Here is a 16,888-nt window from a genome sequence, read left to right on the forward strand (position 1 = left end):
AATGAAGTTTCTCGGCCTCTTTTGTCTATTCAACACTGTATCACTATATACAAAAGGCTACTTAATTTCAATGAATGACACAACAAAACAAAATAAGGCAGCCCTGTTCAGGGAAGCTTTTAACATTTAACGCTGTATTGTTTTTAATAATTGATTGGGAGCCGCCCAGAGTGACTGGGGAAAGTCAGCCAGATGGGCGGGGTATAAATAATAAATTATTATTATTAGCAAAACACAATCTTCTAAGACTTGCAATTTCAATTCAATTTCTCTTCCTTTCTCTTAATAAACTCTCTTATGCAAATGAACCTGAAACAGCTATGCAAAAGAGACTGACAATAAAATGTGTAGCTACTATCTACTATGTCACTATTTAAAAATTCAAGGATTGTTTAATTTATTCATATAAGAATTTTAACCTGGCCTCCTAACACAAATGCATCTGTCAAGGCAGCTTAAAACATTTAAAAATCTTAGTTTAACAATAAAGCAGTTGTATTTTTTAAAAAAATCAATTGAGGGAGGCAGAACAGAGATAATTGAAAACCTTTGCTTAAAGCATTACCGTATTTGCCTGACAGCTGTCAAGGGAGTCAACCCTTGAAATTTCATGAAGCAAGGTGTTCCAGAGTTTGGGTGTAGCCCCTCTCTTGTCACAACCTGCCATGCTTCTGTCATAGGTAGGACTGAGGTTCACCAAACTCCACCTGCCTAATTCCCAGAACAAATAATCTACCAAGAGGACCAAAGCTGCCTGAAACCCCAAACCTAGGCCTGAAGCCCCATTTAAATCTGTTTCATCCAATCAGCCTTGGATTTGAGATGCCACCTAGGATCTGAGATGCTAGGTTTGGGGTTTCAAGCACCTTCCCCAAGAAGAGTAGAGCAGAGGCTGGCTGGAAACTTATCCAACCCACCCAGAGAGAGATTTTCCTATAAAAGTTTCATGACAGCCACCTTAAGGCTAAATAGACAAATAGACAGTCCCCCCTCTCTGTGCCCACTCAACCAGACTTAGCTTCCTTAGTGTGCCAGGAAGGGCAGGGATCACTTAATCTTGCCCATCTCCTCAGACTGTACAAATGAAATGAATCAAGTATGACAAGACATGCAGGAGTCAGAGATACATAATTAGGATCTGGTACAAACACGGCATATAAGTCACCGTAGATGCGAGCAACTTTATCTGCAAAATGTCTAGCAATACTGTCAAAATGGGAAATCACATCCTTTTCCTCAATTCTTGGTGCAACAGACTCTTTAAAAGTCGTAGTTCAGCTAGGTCTTCTCGGTAGAGGCAAAGTGTGTGGTTTTTTTCATCACCACAGCAGAGGACTCAACATGGGCTCTAGTCCATGTCCAGTCATGTTGTCTTGAGTTTTCCTCCCACTGTTGCTCAAATAATTGTCTCTGCCACATTATCACCCTGAGTTCCCCAAAAAACAAAGGAGGCAGCTGGCTCCATTATCAGCTGCCTGAACCCATCAGTTTGGGTGAAATTCTGTCAACCACCTAGGTCATTTTCCTATCCCAGAGACAGGCCGAGACTTTGACAGAATCACTGGTTGATATAGCAGAAAACTCACTCAGAGCAATTAGGAAATGATTTAGATCCATCTTTGGACCTTTATAATGGGTCATGTACCACTCTGAGCTTAGGAGCTTATTTAAGCCTAAACCCCACAAGGTAGGAATCTAAACATGACAATAAATCTATGACCCTAAATCCAAGTCCATACCTAGCTCACCAACCACCTCATACAGAATCAAAAAGCCAAGTCAAGAATCTGTCCTACAATATGAATGGGCCCCGATATCAGTTGGTAAATTCACAGAGATGCCAAGTTGTCCATGAAGTTCTGAATGTCTACTGAAAGGTTCGCATCAACATGGGCATTGAGTCATTTAACCACTAATCAGAGAGACTACTGTGCTCAATACTACTCTAGCTAGCTCAGGCAAGGAGACTGTTGGGCAGCAGGGAGACCTGAACCCAGGGACAGTGCATCCTGTTTTGCCACTTGAGGCAAAACAGGAAGTGCTGCTTTCCCCTGCCCTGCTAATCCTGTTGCGACTGGCATACTTGTTGCCACTGGCATGCTTATTGCCACTGGTACCGATTCTCTACCTGCCTGCTACTTCCACAATTTCGGGCAAGAGCTCACATGATTTCAGCTGATACTGGCAGCACTTCTGCATTGGTGGGACGGGGCGGCACCTGCGGGGCAACCAACTTGGGGGCTTCTGCTGCCTTAGCCTGCCTCATGGCAGAGCCAGCTTTGCCAATATCCCAGCAGAATTCCCTATCCTCAAGTATAAACAGGAAGATGGTTTAATTGGAATCCTGGTTATGCTGATGGAACTTCAACACCGCAGCAGCTCTGCTTCCCTACCCACCTCCCTAGCACTTGGATGGGTGCTATAGAGAGAATCCTGGAGGAGAGATCTGAGACAAATTCACCCTGCCCACTTCATCTAGCCTTATCTGTGTAATGCATAGCAAGTCAGCTCCCTCACCCAGGATCAAGTCCTAGATGGCCATGCCCTTCCTATTTATGGAACTACCTTCTAAGATAACCATCTTCAGACTAAGAGAGATGCCACCACCGCCCCAAGGAATGTTTGACCAAATGAGCTGGAAGAGAAGGAAAATACTACCTAGTCACCCCTGCTTTTCCTGTAATGATTAGTCTACCATTCCTGCCATTGCATGCAGCCCTTATGACCATATGTGGCTCCTAAGAATATCTCCAATCCTGGACATTAATATAAATCTTGACACATGCCTGTAAACCAATTCCAAGCAACATTTACAAATGCAGCAAGTTACATAATTATGGTTGTCCGGCTTGTTTTAAATAGACATCTCCAGAAGTTTTTCTTCTTACCTTTTAATCAAGTACATAGTTATAGCTCTGCCTTAAAAAAAATAGCATGACATTATAAAATGTAAATCTGCATGTATTAAAATAAGTTATGAAAATGGATGATTCTCCTATCCTGCCATGTTGTTAATCCAAAACGTAATAATTCCTTCACTCTGTTCCTAGAGAAAACCTCCAAGGACAACACTAACTGTACACAGTGGGTTCTCTTTTATGCACCTATATTTCTAGATTGCAGACTATACAGTTTTGTGCAATAGAAAGTACTACATGTATTGTAACTTTATACTGAGCCTTGTGTTCTTCCATTATCATATGCATCACATATTGATCAAAGCTAAGAATATCTTTGCGGCAAACAGACCAGAGGAAATCAATAAGTATAAGAGTGCTATATTTAAAGTAAAATTGCAGCTGGATAGTTCTGCTTTCCTATGAACTTTCTGCTGTTCATATTTAATATAGCATAGTCTGCGTTATTCTATCCTGCTGTTCTATGCAGCTAAAATTCACTTTATCATGTTTTAAAATTCCAATATGATAATGAATAATCTTTTATAGGAAGCTTGATAGCCAATGACTGAAATTATGCCAGATCTGAATTATTTTCCAGTTGCATAAAGCAGGGATGGAGAACCCGTGACCCTCCAGATTTTGGGGTACTGGTTTGGGTACATAATTATAAAATTAACAATATATTGCCTTTTGGGGCATAGGCTACCCAAAGCAGTTCAAAATTTCAAAACCCACAGTGAATATGACATTCTAAAACAATCTCTGATCATTGGCCATGCTTGCTGGAGTTGATAGAAATAGGAATACAACAATACCTAAAAGGCCACTGGTTCCCCAACCCTGGCATAAGGGAGGCGGAAAAGAGTGCAATCCAGTGGGTGCCCTTGTACTCATGGAAGGGAGCTGGAAAGGGGGGGGGTAAATAATTTACATTACCTACTCCACCCCTTCACCTCCACCCCCCAGCTTAAACTCATATCCAGAAAGTTGGAGGACTTTTTAGATCATTGGCTGCAGAGGGAAAGGGGGCTTGGCAAAAATTGCCCCCCTTCTCTTCCGTAAGTAGATGCCTCCACTGTGAATGAGATGGGCACCAATTGGATTCTACCTACTGCAGAGAAGCAGTAGCTTATCCTGATGATTTAATTGTTAAGATTACTGGAGACATGTGCTGATTCACTTCTACTATACCCAAATTTTCAAACAGTATTAAACAATGGATGCTACCATTTAAGATGCATTATCTACACATTTCAAGGAAAGAGGTTAATTGTGTCAGAGAGAAAAGAATGATGATCACCTCTCACTTTTATTATACAGATTAAATGCTGCTGCCTTCACTCTACTTAATTATTTCCTATGCAGCCAGGGAGTGTATCTTCCAAATCTCTAAATGAATAAGGTGGACATTAATGAGGAAAATCAAAGATCTGAGAGTTAAACTTTGATCCTAATTATATAGAAGAGAGATAATAATCAGTCTTTCAGGCAATTATGGTACATCTCTCTAATCTATAGAGTACAGTATATATAATGTAGTTAAAGGAAGTTGAACATGAAGCATATTAGAATGGGAGGACCAAACTGAAGAATTAGAATTTACAATCTACTTAGCAATGTTGAAATAATCCACAGAATCAGTGAGAGTAGACTAAATTATACTTTGAAAAGGAGGAATGGCTCAAGGTGGGGGTTGGGTCTTTACTGAATATACACATCTGATGCTACACCCTTTAAAAGGGGCCCAAGGGAATTATTGGACCAACGCAAATGGAAACTGCATCCTTCAAAGCAACCGCATCAAACAGCAGCAACAAAAAGAAAGGCTTTAGTAGCTGAGGGAATCAGCCAAGACATATCTGAACTTTGCTTGACAAAACGAACCTAAAGCCTTTCTGGGAAAGTCAGTTGTTGTAAAGGACGAGACTTCACAACATTAATACTAATAATATAGGGATCATTTCTTCTTTATTTATTCATTGTTCCTAAACCACCTCTCATGCAAATGAATCCCTGGGCAGTTTACAAACAACAACAACAACTGCAGATAAAAATATAAACTATAAATAAAGCAAAAAGGACAAAAGGTAGCATAAAGTAGTAGATTAAAAAAACTGCAAAAGGCAGAATACTGCTCAAATCATGAAACCTTGGAGATACTAATCAGTACCACTGAAAGTGGGACATGGGTGGTACTGTGGTCTAAACTACAGAGCCTAGGGCTTGCTGATCAGAAGGTCGGCAGTTCGAATCCCCGCAACAGGGTAAGCTCCCAGTGCTTGGTTCCAGCTCCTGCCCACCTAGCAGTTCGAAAGCACCTCAAAAGTGCAAGTAGATAAATAGGTACCACTCCGGTTAGGAAGGTAAACGGCGTTTCCGTGCGCTGCTCTGGTTCGCCAGAAGCAGCTTAGTCATGCTGGCCACATGACCCGGAAGCTGTCTGCGGAGAAACGCCGGCTCCCTCGGCCTATAGAACCAGATGAGCGTGCAACCCTAGAGTTATCCGTGACTGGACCTAAGGGTCAGGGGTACCTTGACCATTACCTTTTACCACTGAAAGCCTGCTTGCAAACATATAGTAGCAGTACCAGTAATAATAATAATAATAATAATAATAATAATAATAATAATAATAATAATAATAGTTGTTGTTGTTATTCTAGGTGGCTTACAACATAATATAAAAACACAATGTTTTGACTTGGTACTGGAAGTCTATTGATGTAGACTAACATACCCCTAAAGGTAGAGGGTCAGATTCAAGTATCCCACTACACTAGCTGAAGGCAGTGCAAGGACTCCTGCTAACACAACAGGTCTTCCCTCTTCTCCTTCCCCCAAATTTGCTCTGAAGGATTGTGAGAAGCCCCAAACAGCATGTGAGGGAGGGGAGGTAGTTCTGTCCAGCAAGCAGAAATGCTTGCACTGATTGAATTATTTTATTAGTGCAACATGGATTCCCTCCTAGGGAATTCCATAGTCAGGGTGCCACCATAGAGAAGGCTCTATGCTGTGTCCCCATACTATGAGCTGTCTCCATCCACAGGGCACAAAATGCTGCCTCTGCAGATCTTAGAGCTCAAGTTGACTGGTACAGGAATCCCAACATAGCTCCTTGCTATGATCTCTGTCATCTGAATCTGTGTTGATTCTATAATTATAGTGGCATAAAATCCTTAAAAGCAGTGCATACACATAACATAGTATGATTCTAAATACAATCCATGTTGTAGCTATTGCTGCCTGAAGAGAAATAGAAGATGATAATATTGGCTGAACTGATGCTCAGGTATTACTAAGTGTATGGAGGGGGTAGATTCAGCCATGCTCACATAACACTATCTGGCTATCTTCTGTCTTCTCATTCTTATGAGCACTTGGGTACCCCCCCCCCAAAAAATGCCTTCTTCAATAACTAGTTGCTATAGAAGTGACTTTTCTTTGAGACTGATAAAAAGATAATTGCCAATACTGTGTTCATTCTAAAAGGAGGAAGTCCTCTTCATGCCTTACCCAGGATTACTCAGGTTTCTAAATCACATGGAATGCTTCTGTATGTAGATAAAGCTCCCTGCTGCAGAAGCTATATTCAGTGTAGCTAAATATACAATCAAGATGCTTTCATTATGTCTCTGAATACCAATTACTTGGGATCACAAGCAGGAGAACACTTTTGACTTCATATCCTGCTTGTGGGCTTCCCATAAGCTTCCATCTGGCCTCTGTTATAACAGAATGATAGAATAGGCCCAAGCAGGGCTCACCTAATATTTTAATGTTCTTTATATGTGAGCAACGCATGAAGAGGGCTACAGATTCTTAATATTGTCCTCTTATATCTAATGGCCCCAAGCCCTTCATATCATGCCCATATTTAGACGTGGAGCTTTAAATTAATTGAAGCTACAGTAGCTGCGGCACTGTATCAAACTGCAAACAGTGTAGAAAAACAAACAAGACCAGGAACGTTGGCAGAGTTCTGAAAATGCTTTCAGTTAGGTGTGTTATTACTCCTGAAAGAAATTAAACCTTCGAAGAGTGATACAACTGTCTGAAGCTTCCAGCCCTTCAATATCCAAGAAGGTGCGAACTACGTTGATTTGTAATCAGGAATAAAGCATTCTGCAATATCATCTGAAAGGAAATTAACTGTTTACCATATGTGCACCATCATACAAAAAGAGATTGCACACAGAGACCTGGTGTGATAGGACCTTATGTTAATTGCAGAACTACCACTTTCACAATGTAGAGCTTTGATAATTGACATCATAAAAGGCATCTATATCACTGCTACTTGAAACTGTGGGAAATTTATGCAGCCAAACTTATCTATACATAATTGTCTGTGAGAAAGGGGTTTGGGATCCCAGAGTTCTTAACTGCTAGAAAAGACTCAGGTTGGTCATGACCTGTCTCCTTTGGGCTGGTTCTTCTCTTGCATGCAATTCACCAGATACATGAAGCTGGAGCTCCCAAGCAATGACTCCATATCCAAATATACTTTTTTATATTTTGTAACTTAAGAATACTTTATCCATGCTGTTTCTGCTGGGGCACAGAGTTCTCATTACTACAAGTAAAGCATTTAAACTTAAGGTTGTGGTCTATTCACTCCAAGGTGGGAGAGTACAATTGTAAGTGCTTAATACTGGGGCATATAAAGGTTTAACCACACATATTCCCCACACTTTGCAAATGCTGCACTTATTTCTGTTTTAAACTCTGCTGGGAGCTCTGAGAGTGAGTCAGGCCCCCACACTTTTGAATTCAGACAGTCACCCATTTTTCTTCTGCTGTTTCCTACACGAGGGACTTCAGAATTAACTTATATTCCCCTGATATTTCCCAAAAGAAACAACATGATTCAGTATCTGAAATAGCAGTACAGTGGTACCTCGGGTTACGAACTTAATTCGTTTCGGAGGTCCGTTCTTAACCTGCAACCATTCTTAACCTGAGGTACCACTTTAGCTAATGGGGCCCCCACTGCTGCCACACTGCCGGCATGCGATTTATGTTCTCATCCTGAGGTAAAGTTCTTAACCCAAGGTACTACTTTTAGGTTAGTGGAGTCTGTAACCCGAGGTACCACTGTACAGTGGTACCTCTGGCTGCAGATGGATTCTGAGGTTTTCACAACCTGAGGACTGCTTCTGCGCATGCACAGACCCTTTACTGCTTCTGCACATGCGCATGTGGTGAAACCCAGTAAAATATCCCGGGTTTGCCGTGCATGCATCCCAAAGTTTACGTAACCAGAGGGTTACATAAACATAGGATCGACTGTATTATTTTTTTTAGAGCAGGTACTTCTGGTGTTGAGAAGGAAGAAAAGGTCACTGCTTGGACATGAGAGGTTTTTTTTGGTGTTTTTAAGTGCCAATCTATATTTCCCCCACCCCAAACCAGATCTCTGAAGTCTGCACACAGTTCAATGGACTTAATGCTGTATTCATTCTGGATAGAAGCAACATACGAACCACAAAAGTAAGTTCTGTATTCTCAGGTACAATTTGGGCTTATCTTTAATTATAAGAGGATACTAATTCGGCACTTTCAGGGTAGAGGTTCTAGCAAATTGGATTGAGGATTACCACCTCCTGCTCTTCTGAAAGATCCAAGACAAATTAAATCAGCCCCAGAAGGTCTTTCCTGACAGACTTTTAGTATTGACTTTTCATTATATTGTGAAGAGATTTCTAAAAATAACTTCTCTAACACCAGCAGTGAAAATGTATAACTGAAAAGGTAAGGGGTTCAGCAGAAAGAACAACTGTTAGAACAACATAGAAGTGTCAATGTGTTCCTTTCGCCCCACTTCTTCTTTCCTTGGCAGTGAGCACAACATAATTGCATTTGAACAGGGAGGCCAATATGGTGGCTCCCACAACTTGTTAAACTACAACTCCTATCTGCCCCAGTGAGACTGGCCAATGGTCAGAGATGTGGAAAGTTGTAGTCCAGCAACATTGAGGGTACCATGTAAGCAACCCCCTGCCTCAGAAATATAACTATTCCCATGTTTTAAGATTAAGTCAGATGGGTGAACTGTGAAACTTGCACTCTCAGAATTAACACTTTCCCAGTAGTCTCAACTATTATTTTCCAGATCTCGCTTCTATGTTCTGATCGTTCTTTAAAATGACAACCTGGTACATCCCCATATACAGTTACCCCAGAGTCTGTCACCCCTGCTTGCTCCACTCACCAACCCCTTTGCTAACTCCTCTCCCCCTTGGCTACCCCCTCACAGCTAGCTCAAACCTCTCCTCACCCTATAGCCTCACAACTCATCCTACCCCACCCCTTAGAGTAGCACAAGTTGGGTCTAGTTGTTTAGGCCATTACGAACAAAGGCCTGGTCTCATTAAAGATTATACGCACGGTGGAAGACGGGATATGTTTGAGTGAAACCAAAGTTCACTCCTATATCCCATTCTACATATCACGGTCACATGTGAACTGACTAACAGAGGTTTTCCGACACTGCTGGAAATCAGTGCATGTCTTAAAATATCCTGGATTGAAGAGGTTTCAAACTGTAGCTCTTTGGTTTACAATTGAAGACCCGTAGGTCAAAAGGCAACTAGCAATCCAAGAAATAAATAAAATGAGTAGAACAGAAAATAGTAGCCACTTAGACATCATCAGAAGAAAAGACTAAAGAGAACACCGATTTCTTAAAATGTGCATATTTAGATGCAAATTTAGTAACAATTGCAATACTTTAAATAGAAATACAATACATCTCACCAGCCTTCTGCCCAAGTACTAATTGTTGATGGACAACTTCAATGCCCCAACCCTCCCTTCTTATTGTTCTTTGTTTTAAAACTATACTTGGACTATACAGTCCTTCAAGTAGAGGACTACCTTCTGTTAAAGTAGGACACATGGCAACCCAAATCTAGAGTATTGTTTTGTTGCCTTACTGATCATTATGGATGCTTCATCTTATACAAACGATTTATGTAACCATACATTAATATATACTTTATGATGTAACTTAACTTGCTCAACGGTGTTCTAATGTTGCAGACATGTGCAACTGTAGAAACTCTTCAGCTTTTTAAAAGAGTTCATAACTAGCATACTAGCAAATAGTACCCACATATACTAAGTAGCAACCCAGTTGTACTAGCAATAATTTAAATATTGTAAGAAAAGTATATGAGGCAAACTGCCTGAAAGCAGCACAACCCACAAGAGCGACAGCTCTTTTCAGTTTTAGGTGTTCTAAAGGGGTGGGGGGAATATGATAAATTCAGTCTTATCAATAATCAAAGGTTAGCAGATGCTGAAGGTTCTTCTGTGCACTTCCCATTCATGCTAATGAGTTTCCTTGCTTATTGCTATTTCTTTTCATATTGCTACACTGGGAGGTGGGAGGGAATCTGAAAACATTCTGTAACATTATGTATAGTTTAGATGTGCAACTTCCAGATTCATTAACTAGAATTTCCTTTGCACTGTGAGAGCATTATGAGAAAAAGGCACGCCGAGGAATCTAGATGATGATGTTCTCAGTTTCAAATGTGCCATACTTAGCAATCTGAGCAATGCTAATTTGGCAGGTGGGCTAAATACTGTATAACACAGCCCTGTTTGCCATTTCCCAACACTGGAGCAAGAGGATGCCAAGTCATCAGCGAGCTGTTACAAATGGGGGTTATGCAAGGAGGTGTACAGGCCAAGATATGACTACATGAGCCATATCTATCTAGTAGGGTAAAAGTAAAATATCATAATAAGTGAAAAGTGGTCCAGTCCAGATATAACATTAAACCATGATTTAACATTCCCAAAAAGGGCCTTCTCTAGCCTTGAAGATCAGAAGCAACCTCATACTGAACCAAACCATTGGTCCACCTATCCTAATATTGTTGACACTGACTGGCAGTGACTCTTCAGTTTCGGGTGGATGGTATTTCCCAGCCCTTCCTGGAAATGCCAGGAATCAAAGTGCAACCTTCTGCGTGCAAAGCCTGTGCTCTACCACTGAGCTACAGCACTTGCCCCAAAATGCCCCTAAATGATGAAACCAGGCCACTATCTAACCAAACAGTAAGTTAGGAATCCTTGATGCAAATACAAATGATTAATTGATGATGGATGCAGTCTGAGAAGCCATTCTAATTCCCCATCTGAACTATGTAGATCTCTTAAGCTTGGAGGCCTTCCATAACACTCCCACTACTTTCTGTAAGATATCAGCCTTCAAATAGCACATCTGTGTTAAAAAGGTAATTGTGTGGTGGGCCCTCTGCTTCACACTGATGGCCACGTGTGAAAAGCAGCTCATACAAACCAGGTGATTTTTAACTACAACAGAATCCTCCCCTTTCCTTTCCCCATTGGTAAGGATTCTGATCCAAGCGAGTCAGAGGTAGGACAGGTGATAATTGTTGGTCTGCCTCCCTGCCTGCAACTCCCAATACCACTTCCAACACAGCTCTGGTTTTCCAGTGCTTCAGAGCAACGTTTTGGAGGAAACAGAAAAGTGGATGGGGAAAGGGAAATCTGCAAAAAAACTCTTCTCCTTCCTGCTTTCCACCAGCAAGAGCAGAGTTCAAAGGAAATTAGGATTCTATCTATCACAACTGTTCTGTGCTATTCTTTTGATTGATAATGGTGTAATTTTGCCTTGTTTAATTTTTGCATTTTTAAAGAATTGACCACTTTAAGCTTGTGGGGAAATGGTACAATATATTTAGATAACTATATGTAAGCTACCCCAATGAATTCTTTGCACACTTTTGAATCAGACACTTTTATTATGGCCAGTGTAGTTCTGCTGCCATGATCATATATGAATTCTATTAGCACAGTGACCTCCAGGTGCTACTAAACTTGACTCCCAACCACTGACTATGCTGGCTGTGGATGGTGGGAGCTTTAGTGAGAAAGTGGGTGTAATTTTAATCTGCTTTAGTATTTTAACTTCTGTATGTTTTAAAGTAAAGTTGTAATTTTATTCTTGGTTTTAGTCTTTTATCTTTTGTAAACTGCTTGGAGGTTTGTTTGTTTCTTACTATCGAACAATACATATTTTTTATGAAACAAGGAAATAGTTAAACAACATCTGGAGGGCGCTTGCCACACATGCATCAGATGCTTAAAAAGTCAGAAGCAGATTATTGTGGTATGTGCTCACTACAATTTAAATCAAATCTAATATCATTTTTCAGCTATTACATATAATCAAAATCCTTCTAGCTTGCAAAGATTCTAGGACAAATTATTTTTAACCTGAAAAGCTTTCCTTCAAGAAATTTCACCCAGGTATAATACCCAGTTTGGCACACAAACACAGACCGAGCCTCAATGGTGCCTCGAAAACCCAGATAGCCCCCCAACCCTCGTAGCTACGGCTCTGGCTATTATTATCATGAACAAAAAAAACAACCCTGTGCAATCCCTGCAAAGCGTACAGGAATGTTTTCCATGCTCAGAAATAGAGAAACAGCTAGTCACTATGGGAAAAGTAGTAGCGACTTGTGTAGATCCCTTTGGTTTTCTCTCTACATTTGAACAGTTTCTGTGAAAAATCTACCATCCACCCCAGGGAAGATATTCTTGGGATAATCAAGTGGTTATTTTGTTTAACATCTGATCCCTTCCGAAGGTGGTGTGCACATGAGTGCATGATGTGAACCAAGCAGATAGCTCCTCTTACGGACATCTGTATCTATATCTTTGGGCACGATTAAACTAATGAATGCTGTCACCAGAAGCCTGCTCAATGACTTCTGCTTGTACAACAGCTTCTCCTCTCCCTGCACTTCCTTCAAATTTGGCTCTGGGGTGTTGGGAGAGTCCCTGAAACAGCACATGGGAAGAGGGGGGATAGTTCCATCCAGCAAGATTAAATATTTGCCCTAATGGAACGATGGTCATATCTATTGATATATAAATAATTTACAGGATATTTAGTGAAGCTCTTCATACAATGACAATTTCATGTGGCCTAGAATAGCATGCAAACAAACCATTTCATAAATCAATTTAACTAATTTTAATGATTTATACTCACACTATTAAGAGGACAGGATATGCACTCCGTTCTGTGAAATCCTTTGGAAATGACAACTGTAAAGGAAGTTCTTTTAAGAAAAGAGTAAAACATTAAAGGCTGGTAGTTTCAAAGATGAAAAAATATATTATTTGAAAATGTTCTGTTTGGTTCTCAACAGCATTCAGATATATTTACCATAGTCATCAATGTGAAGCATTTTAGTTTCCGTCCTGAATGTTCTTTTCTTTAAGACTGCTTCATTTAATACAGAATTATTTTCTAGTATATAAAATTCTGCAAGAGCAAATGACAAGAAAAAGAAACGCATACGTGTGTGACAATCAGTATAGTATAAAAATAACAATCCATATTTTTAAGGAGGCTAAACCCAAACCAAATGCATGTTCTAAAAACATATTTATATAATGGACACTATGAACACTCTTTAGGTCAATTTGTAACACAATTGAATTTGATTCATTGTTAAATACTGATGTTACCTAATTGAGCCTGTTCTTGGGTGGATCAGGAATAATATTATCTATAGAGTATAGAGAGAAGGGATGTTCAGCTGGGTAAGGCCACAAATGACTGCCTTGAGTATTTTCCTATTTCCACCTTTTAATTCTCTGGGGTATGGATGGACAACTAAACTACTGTAGGCCAGACCTGGCTGAGGTGTGTTTGGAACTGCCCTGCAGCCTCCCCACCTCAATCCCAAATTAGGCTAAGGGGGAACAAAGTATCCGTTGAATCCAGGACAGGGCAGGTGATTTTCAGGGGCATAGAGAAGGTCCAGAATTCAATCCCTGACATCTCCAGGTAGGGTTGGGAGAGACTCCTGAAATCTTGCAGAACTGCTGGCAGTCAGCGTGAGCAAAACTGAGCCAGGTGGACCAATGGTCTGACTTAGCATACAGCAAAGTCCTCTGTTCCTATGGTTCCTATGGAACCAGTGCAGAAAAAGTTATACATCAGGGAATAGCTTGCCCAGCGTGCCAGAATGAAAAGAGAAGTTAAACTCTAGTAATGCATTTTTCCAGTGCTTGATTCAGAATGCTACAGAACCTTAACATTACAACATGGTTTGAATTAATATTTTTTAATCCATCTGTATCTGGATAAATATTTGATTGGTTTTCTCTCAGCTTCAATCTTCATTTTTCATTTTTTATATCTCTCCTCATTTAGGGCAACAAGGGATAATCTAGCTAGGAAGTAATTTCTGGGCAGTCAACCAAAATATTGTAATCATTGTTTCAGATACAGTAATTGAAGTAAACTTCAATCGTGTATTTTCTGCTTTATTAATAGAAGAGATTATCTAATTTTGCATTCAGGCATTAGATACGTCATTGGTTTTATCGTAAATGGCAAACAATGATCTCTAGACATTATCCAATTTTCTGCTAAAAAATGCTCTGAACAAACGAAATCTTTCCTTTGAACCTTTGCAGATGGAGACTCTAAAAAGGATCAGAGCCAGTCATTGCTTCTTTGTACAAGTATCAAACCATTATGCTGACAACTGCCTAGTCCAGTTAACATAGACAAAAATATTGTACTTTAAAGAGAATATCAAAAAGACTTGAACAAGGGATCATCTGGATCCAAGTCTTCATCAATTAAAGTGCATTGGTTACATTACCCAAATGATGCACAGCTGCATGGAGTGGACTGAAATTTCCAGCCATACATTTGAAATTAAATTATAATTAATGCTAAGAATGTTCAGACTAAATGCCAGCAGTACAGTAGTGCTAAAGTTAATGAAATGTGGATATTTATTTTTGAGATTTCAAATAAAAAGGTAAGGAGAACACTGCAAATCCCCAGCTCTGCCGGCTGAAAGAAGTTAAGGAGGAGAGCAGGTGCCTGTTCACTGACAGAAAAGTGTAGAGCAGAGGTTCCAGTATAGGGTCCCACATCTACACTAGCCTGGCCCCACATTGGAACCAAATGGGATAAAGAAATAAAAAGAAAATCTAGCTGGGGAAGCTTGTCCATACTTCCTGCTTTGGCCAGGATGAGCCAACAGGGTTTTGGATGTGGCAGGTACCGTAATCTGTCACTTCGCACACTCCCAACCCTACTGGGCTTGTATTTTTATATCATCTGTGGAAATGAATTATTAGAGTAGAAAGAATATTGAGGGATTTTTGTGGGTGGGTTTTTTATTGGATATATCTTACAGTTTTGGAGAAACACACTGCACATTTTTAAAGAGTTTTGTAATACTGCAGAAGATTAAGAAAAGCAAAATTTGGTTTATTAAACGTAGGTTGAATTAGACAAGGAGCACTCGTAAAACAGCACCTTAATCCAAACTAATTGGATTACAGCTTTAAAGTATTTCAAAGCATATAACCAAGTCCCTGTAACAGGAACTCAATTTGCATAGTTAGTGAAAGGGATCGTGCCATTGTGCCACCTAATTAACACAAGCATTAACAGGAGTTAAAAGATATACATCTAGTATAACATCAGTCTGCAAAATCCCTGGTATGTTATAGTCACTTGATTAATTTTCCTCTACTCTTATCACTTACAGGGATGTTTATTGCTAGGCTGTAATTAAGATGGGTTTTCATAAATTAATTCTGCGAAGGTCTAAAAGTAAGAGAGAAAATCCACAATGAACTAGTAGTGTAGACTTACTTTCAGGATTGCTTGTACTATGCACACTGACAACTGGAACACCAGGTCCTATAACATCAGACAACATACACATACAATTATTGAACATAAAATTATAAAATATAGAGGCATCAGCATTTCAGTAGAAAGCAAGCATCTCATGATGCGCTTTAGCTGCTCTGCACTCAGTCCTCCAAACAATTAATGCATGTTCTTCAACACTAAACCCATGAGTAGTCTCGTTAATGCCAGTGCATTACTAGGATAGTCCCATGGCGAATAATACAAGTTTGAGGTACCATTATTATTATCATCTCAATTTTACAGTTGAGAAACTGACACATAGAGCGATTAATAGTCTGATTATAAAAAGTATGGAACACCTGCAGCTACTATTAAATTCAAAAGAGAACAGTGAGTATTCAGCACTTTTCAAAGTCATTTGGAGGCTATTAGAGATTTAGGGAAAGAACTCAAAAGTAATGTGTCCCAGGCTCAGTTCAAGATTCAAGGGCCAGACAACAGTATCACAGTCAAGGACAGCCTGACCTCAATTTATGTTCTTGCTGCTGCGATTTCTACTGTCCAACAGTCAAGCTGACTTCTGAATCTGTTTCTTTCCAACTGTGGACTGCTCTTCATCAGCAGCAAGTTCCTATGCACTTTCCTGAGATTCCTGATAATGAAGGCAGTTTGAGGCTATAGGACCAGTTCTCACATAACACTAAGCGAAACCATGGTTTAGTGCAAATGAACAAACATGTAAATGGCAGCAGCAAAGGTTAGACTGCTTTGCTGCTCCTGCTCTGCTGGGTACATCAGAACCTAGCCTTGTGTTTTTTATCTTCCAGACAAACTATGAGCAGTAAACCAAGAACAAACCTTGATTACACTTTGTGGTTTCCTTGGAGTGACACAAACCATGAGCCTGGGTTCAGACATATTGCTAAGCCAAACCATGGCTTAGGCCTGAGTAGAGCATTAGGACTGAGTGGGCATCAGTCTTGAGAACCTGCACATTTGTAGTAGGTCATAGTTTGCCTTAGCATTATGTATTAACAGGGCTAAAGAGAGCTTACTATGGTATGTCATTTTAGATCTTTTAGGGACTTAGTGGAGTCTGGTAATAACGGATCCCAATATTTATTTCTATCAAATACAAAATCTGGCATCAGGTTGAGAACTGGGAAATCTATGCTATCAGAAAACAAATGTGGCTCCCTGTAACCATATCTTAGGCTTTAGTGTCATATACAGACTGTTGTCTTTCCTCTACCAATACATATACATATGCACTTATAGATAATTCTAGACATATTTTCCATCTCCTTGT

General features: G+C 40.0%; 1 protein-coding gene across 3 annotated transcripts in view; it reads right to left on the reverse strand.

Moving 5' to 3' along the window:
- The window catches only part of DPP10 (dipeptidyl peptidase like 10), a 582,520-nt gene that overhangs the window by 15,967 nt on the left and 549,665 nt on the right, over window positions 1-16,888 (reverse strand). For all 3 annotated transcript variants that reach the window (XM_081921713.1, XM_081921712.1, XM_081921714.1), the window contains 3 exons: window positions 15,577-15,624; window positions 13,114-13,212; window positions 12,937-13,006 (listed from right to left, as the gene is read on the reverse strand). In XM_081921713.1, coding sequence (XP_081777839.1) covers window positions 12,937-13,006; window positions 13,114-13,212; window positions 15,577-15,624 — 217 coding nt within the window. The remainder of the gene's footprint in view (window positions 1-12,936; window positions 13,007-13,113; window positions 13,213-15,576; window positions 15,625-16,888) is intronic.

Source organism: Podarcis melisellensis, assembly GCF_964234715.1.
Source record: "Podarcis melisellensis genome assembly, chromosome: 1".
Taxonomy (NCBI): Eukaryota; Metazoa; Chordata; class Lepidosauria; order Squamata; family Lacertidae; genus Podarcis; species Podarcis melisellensis.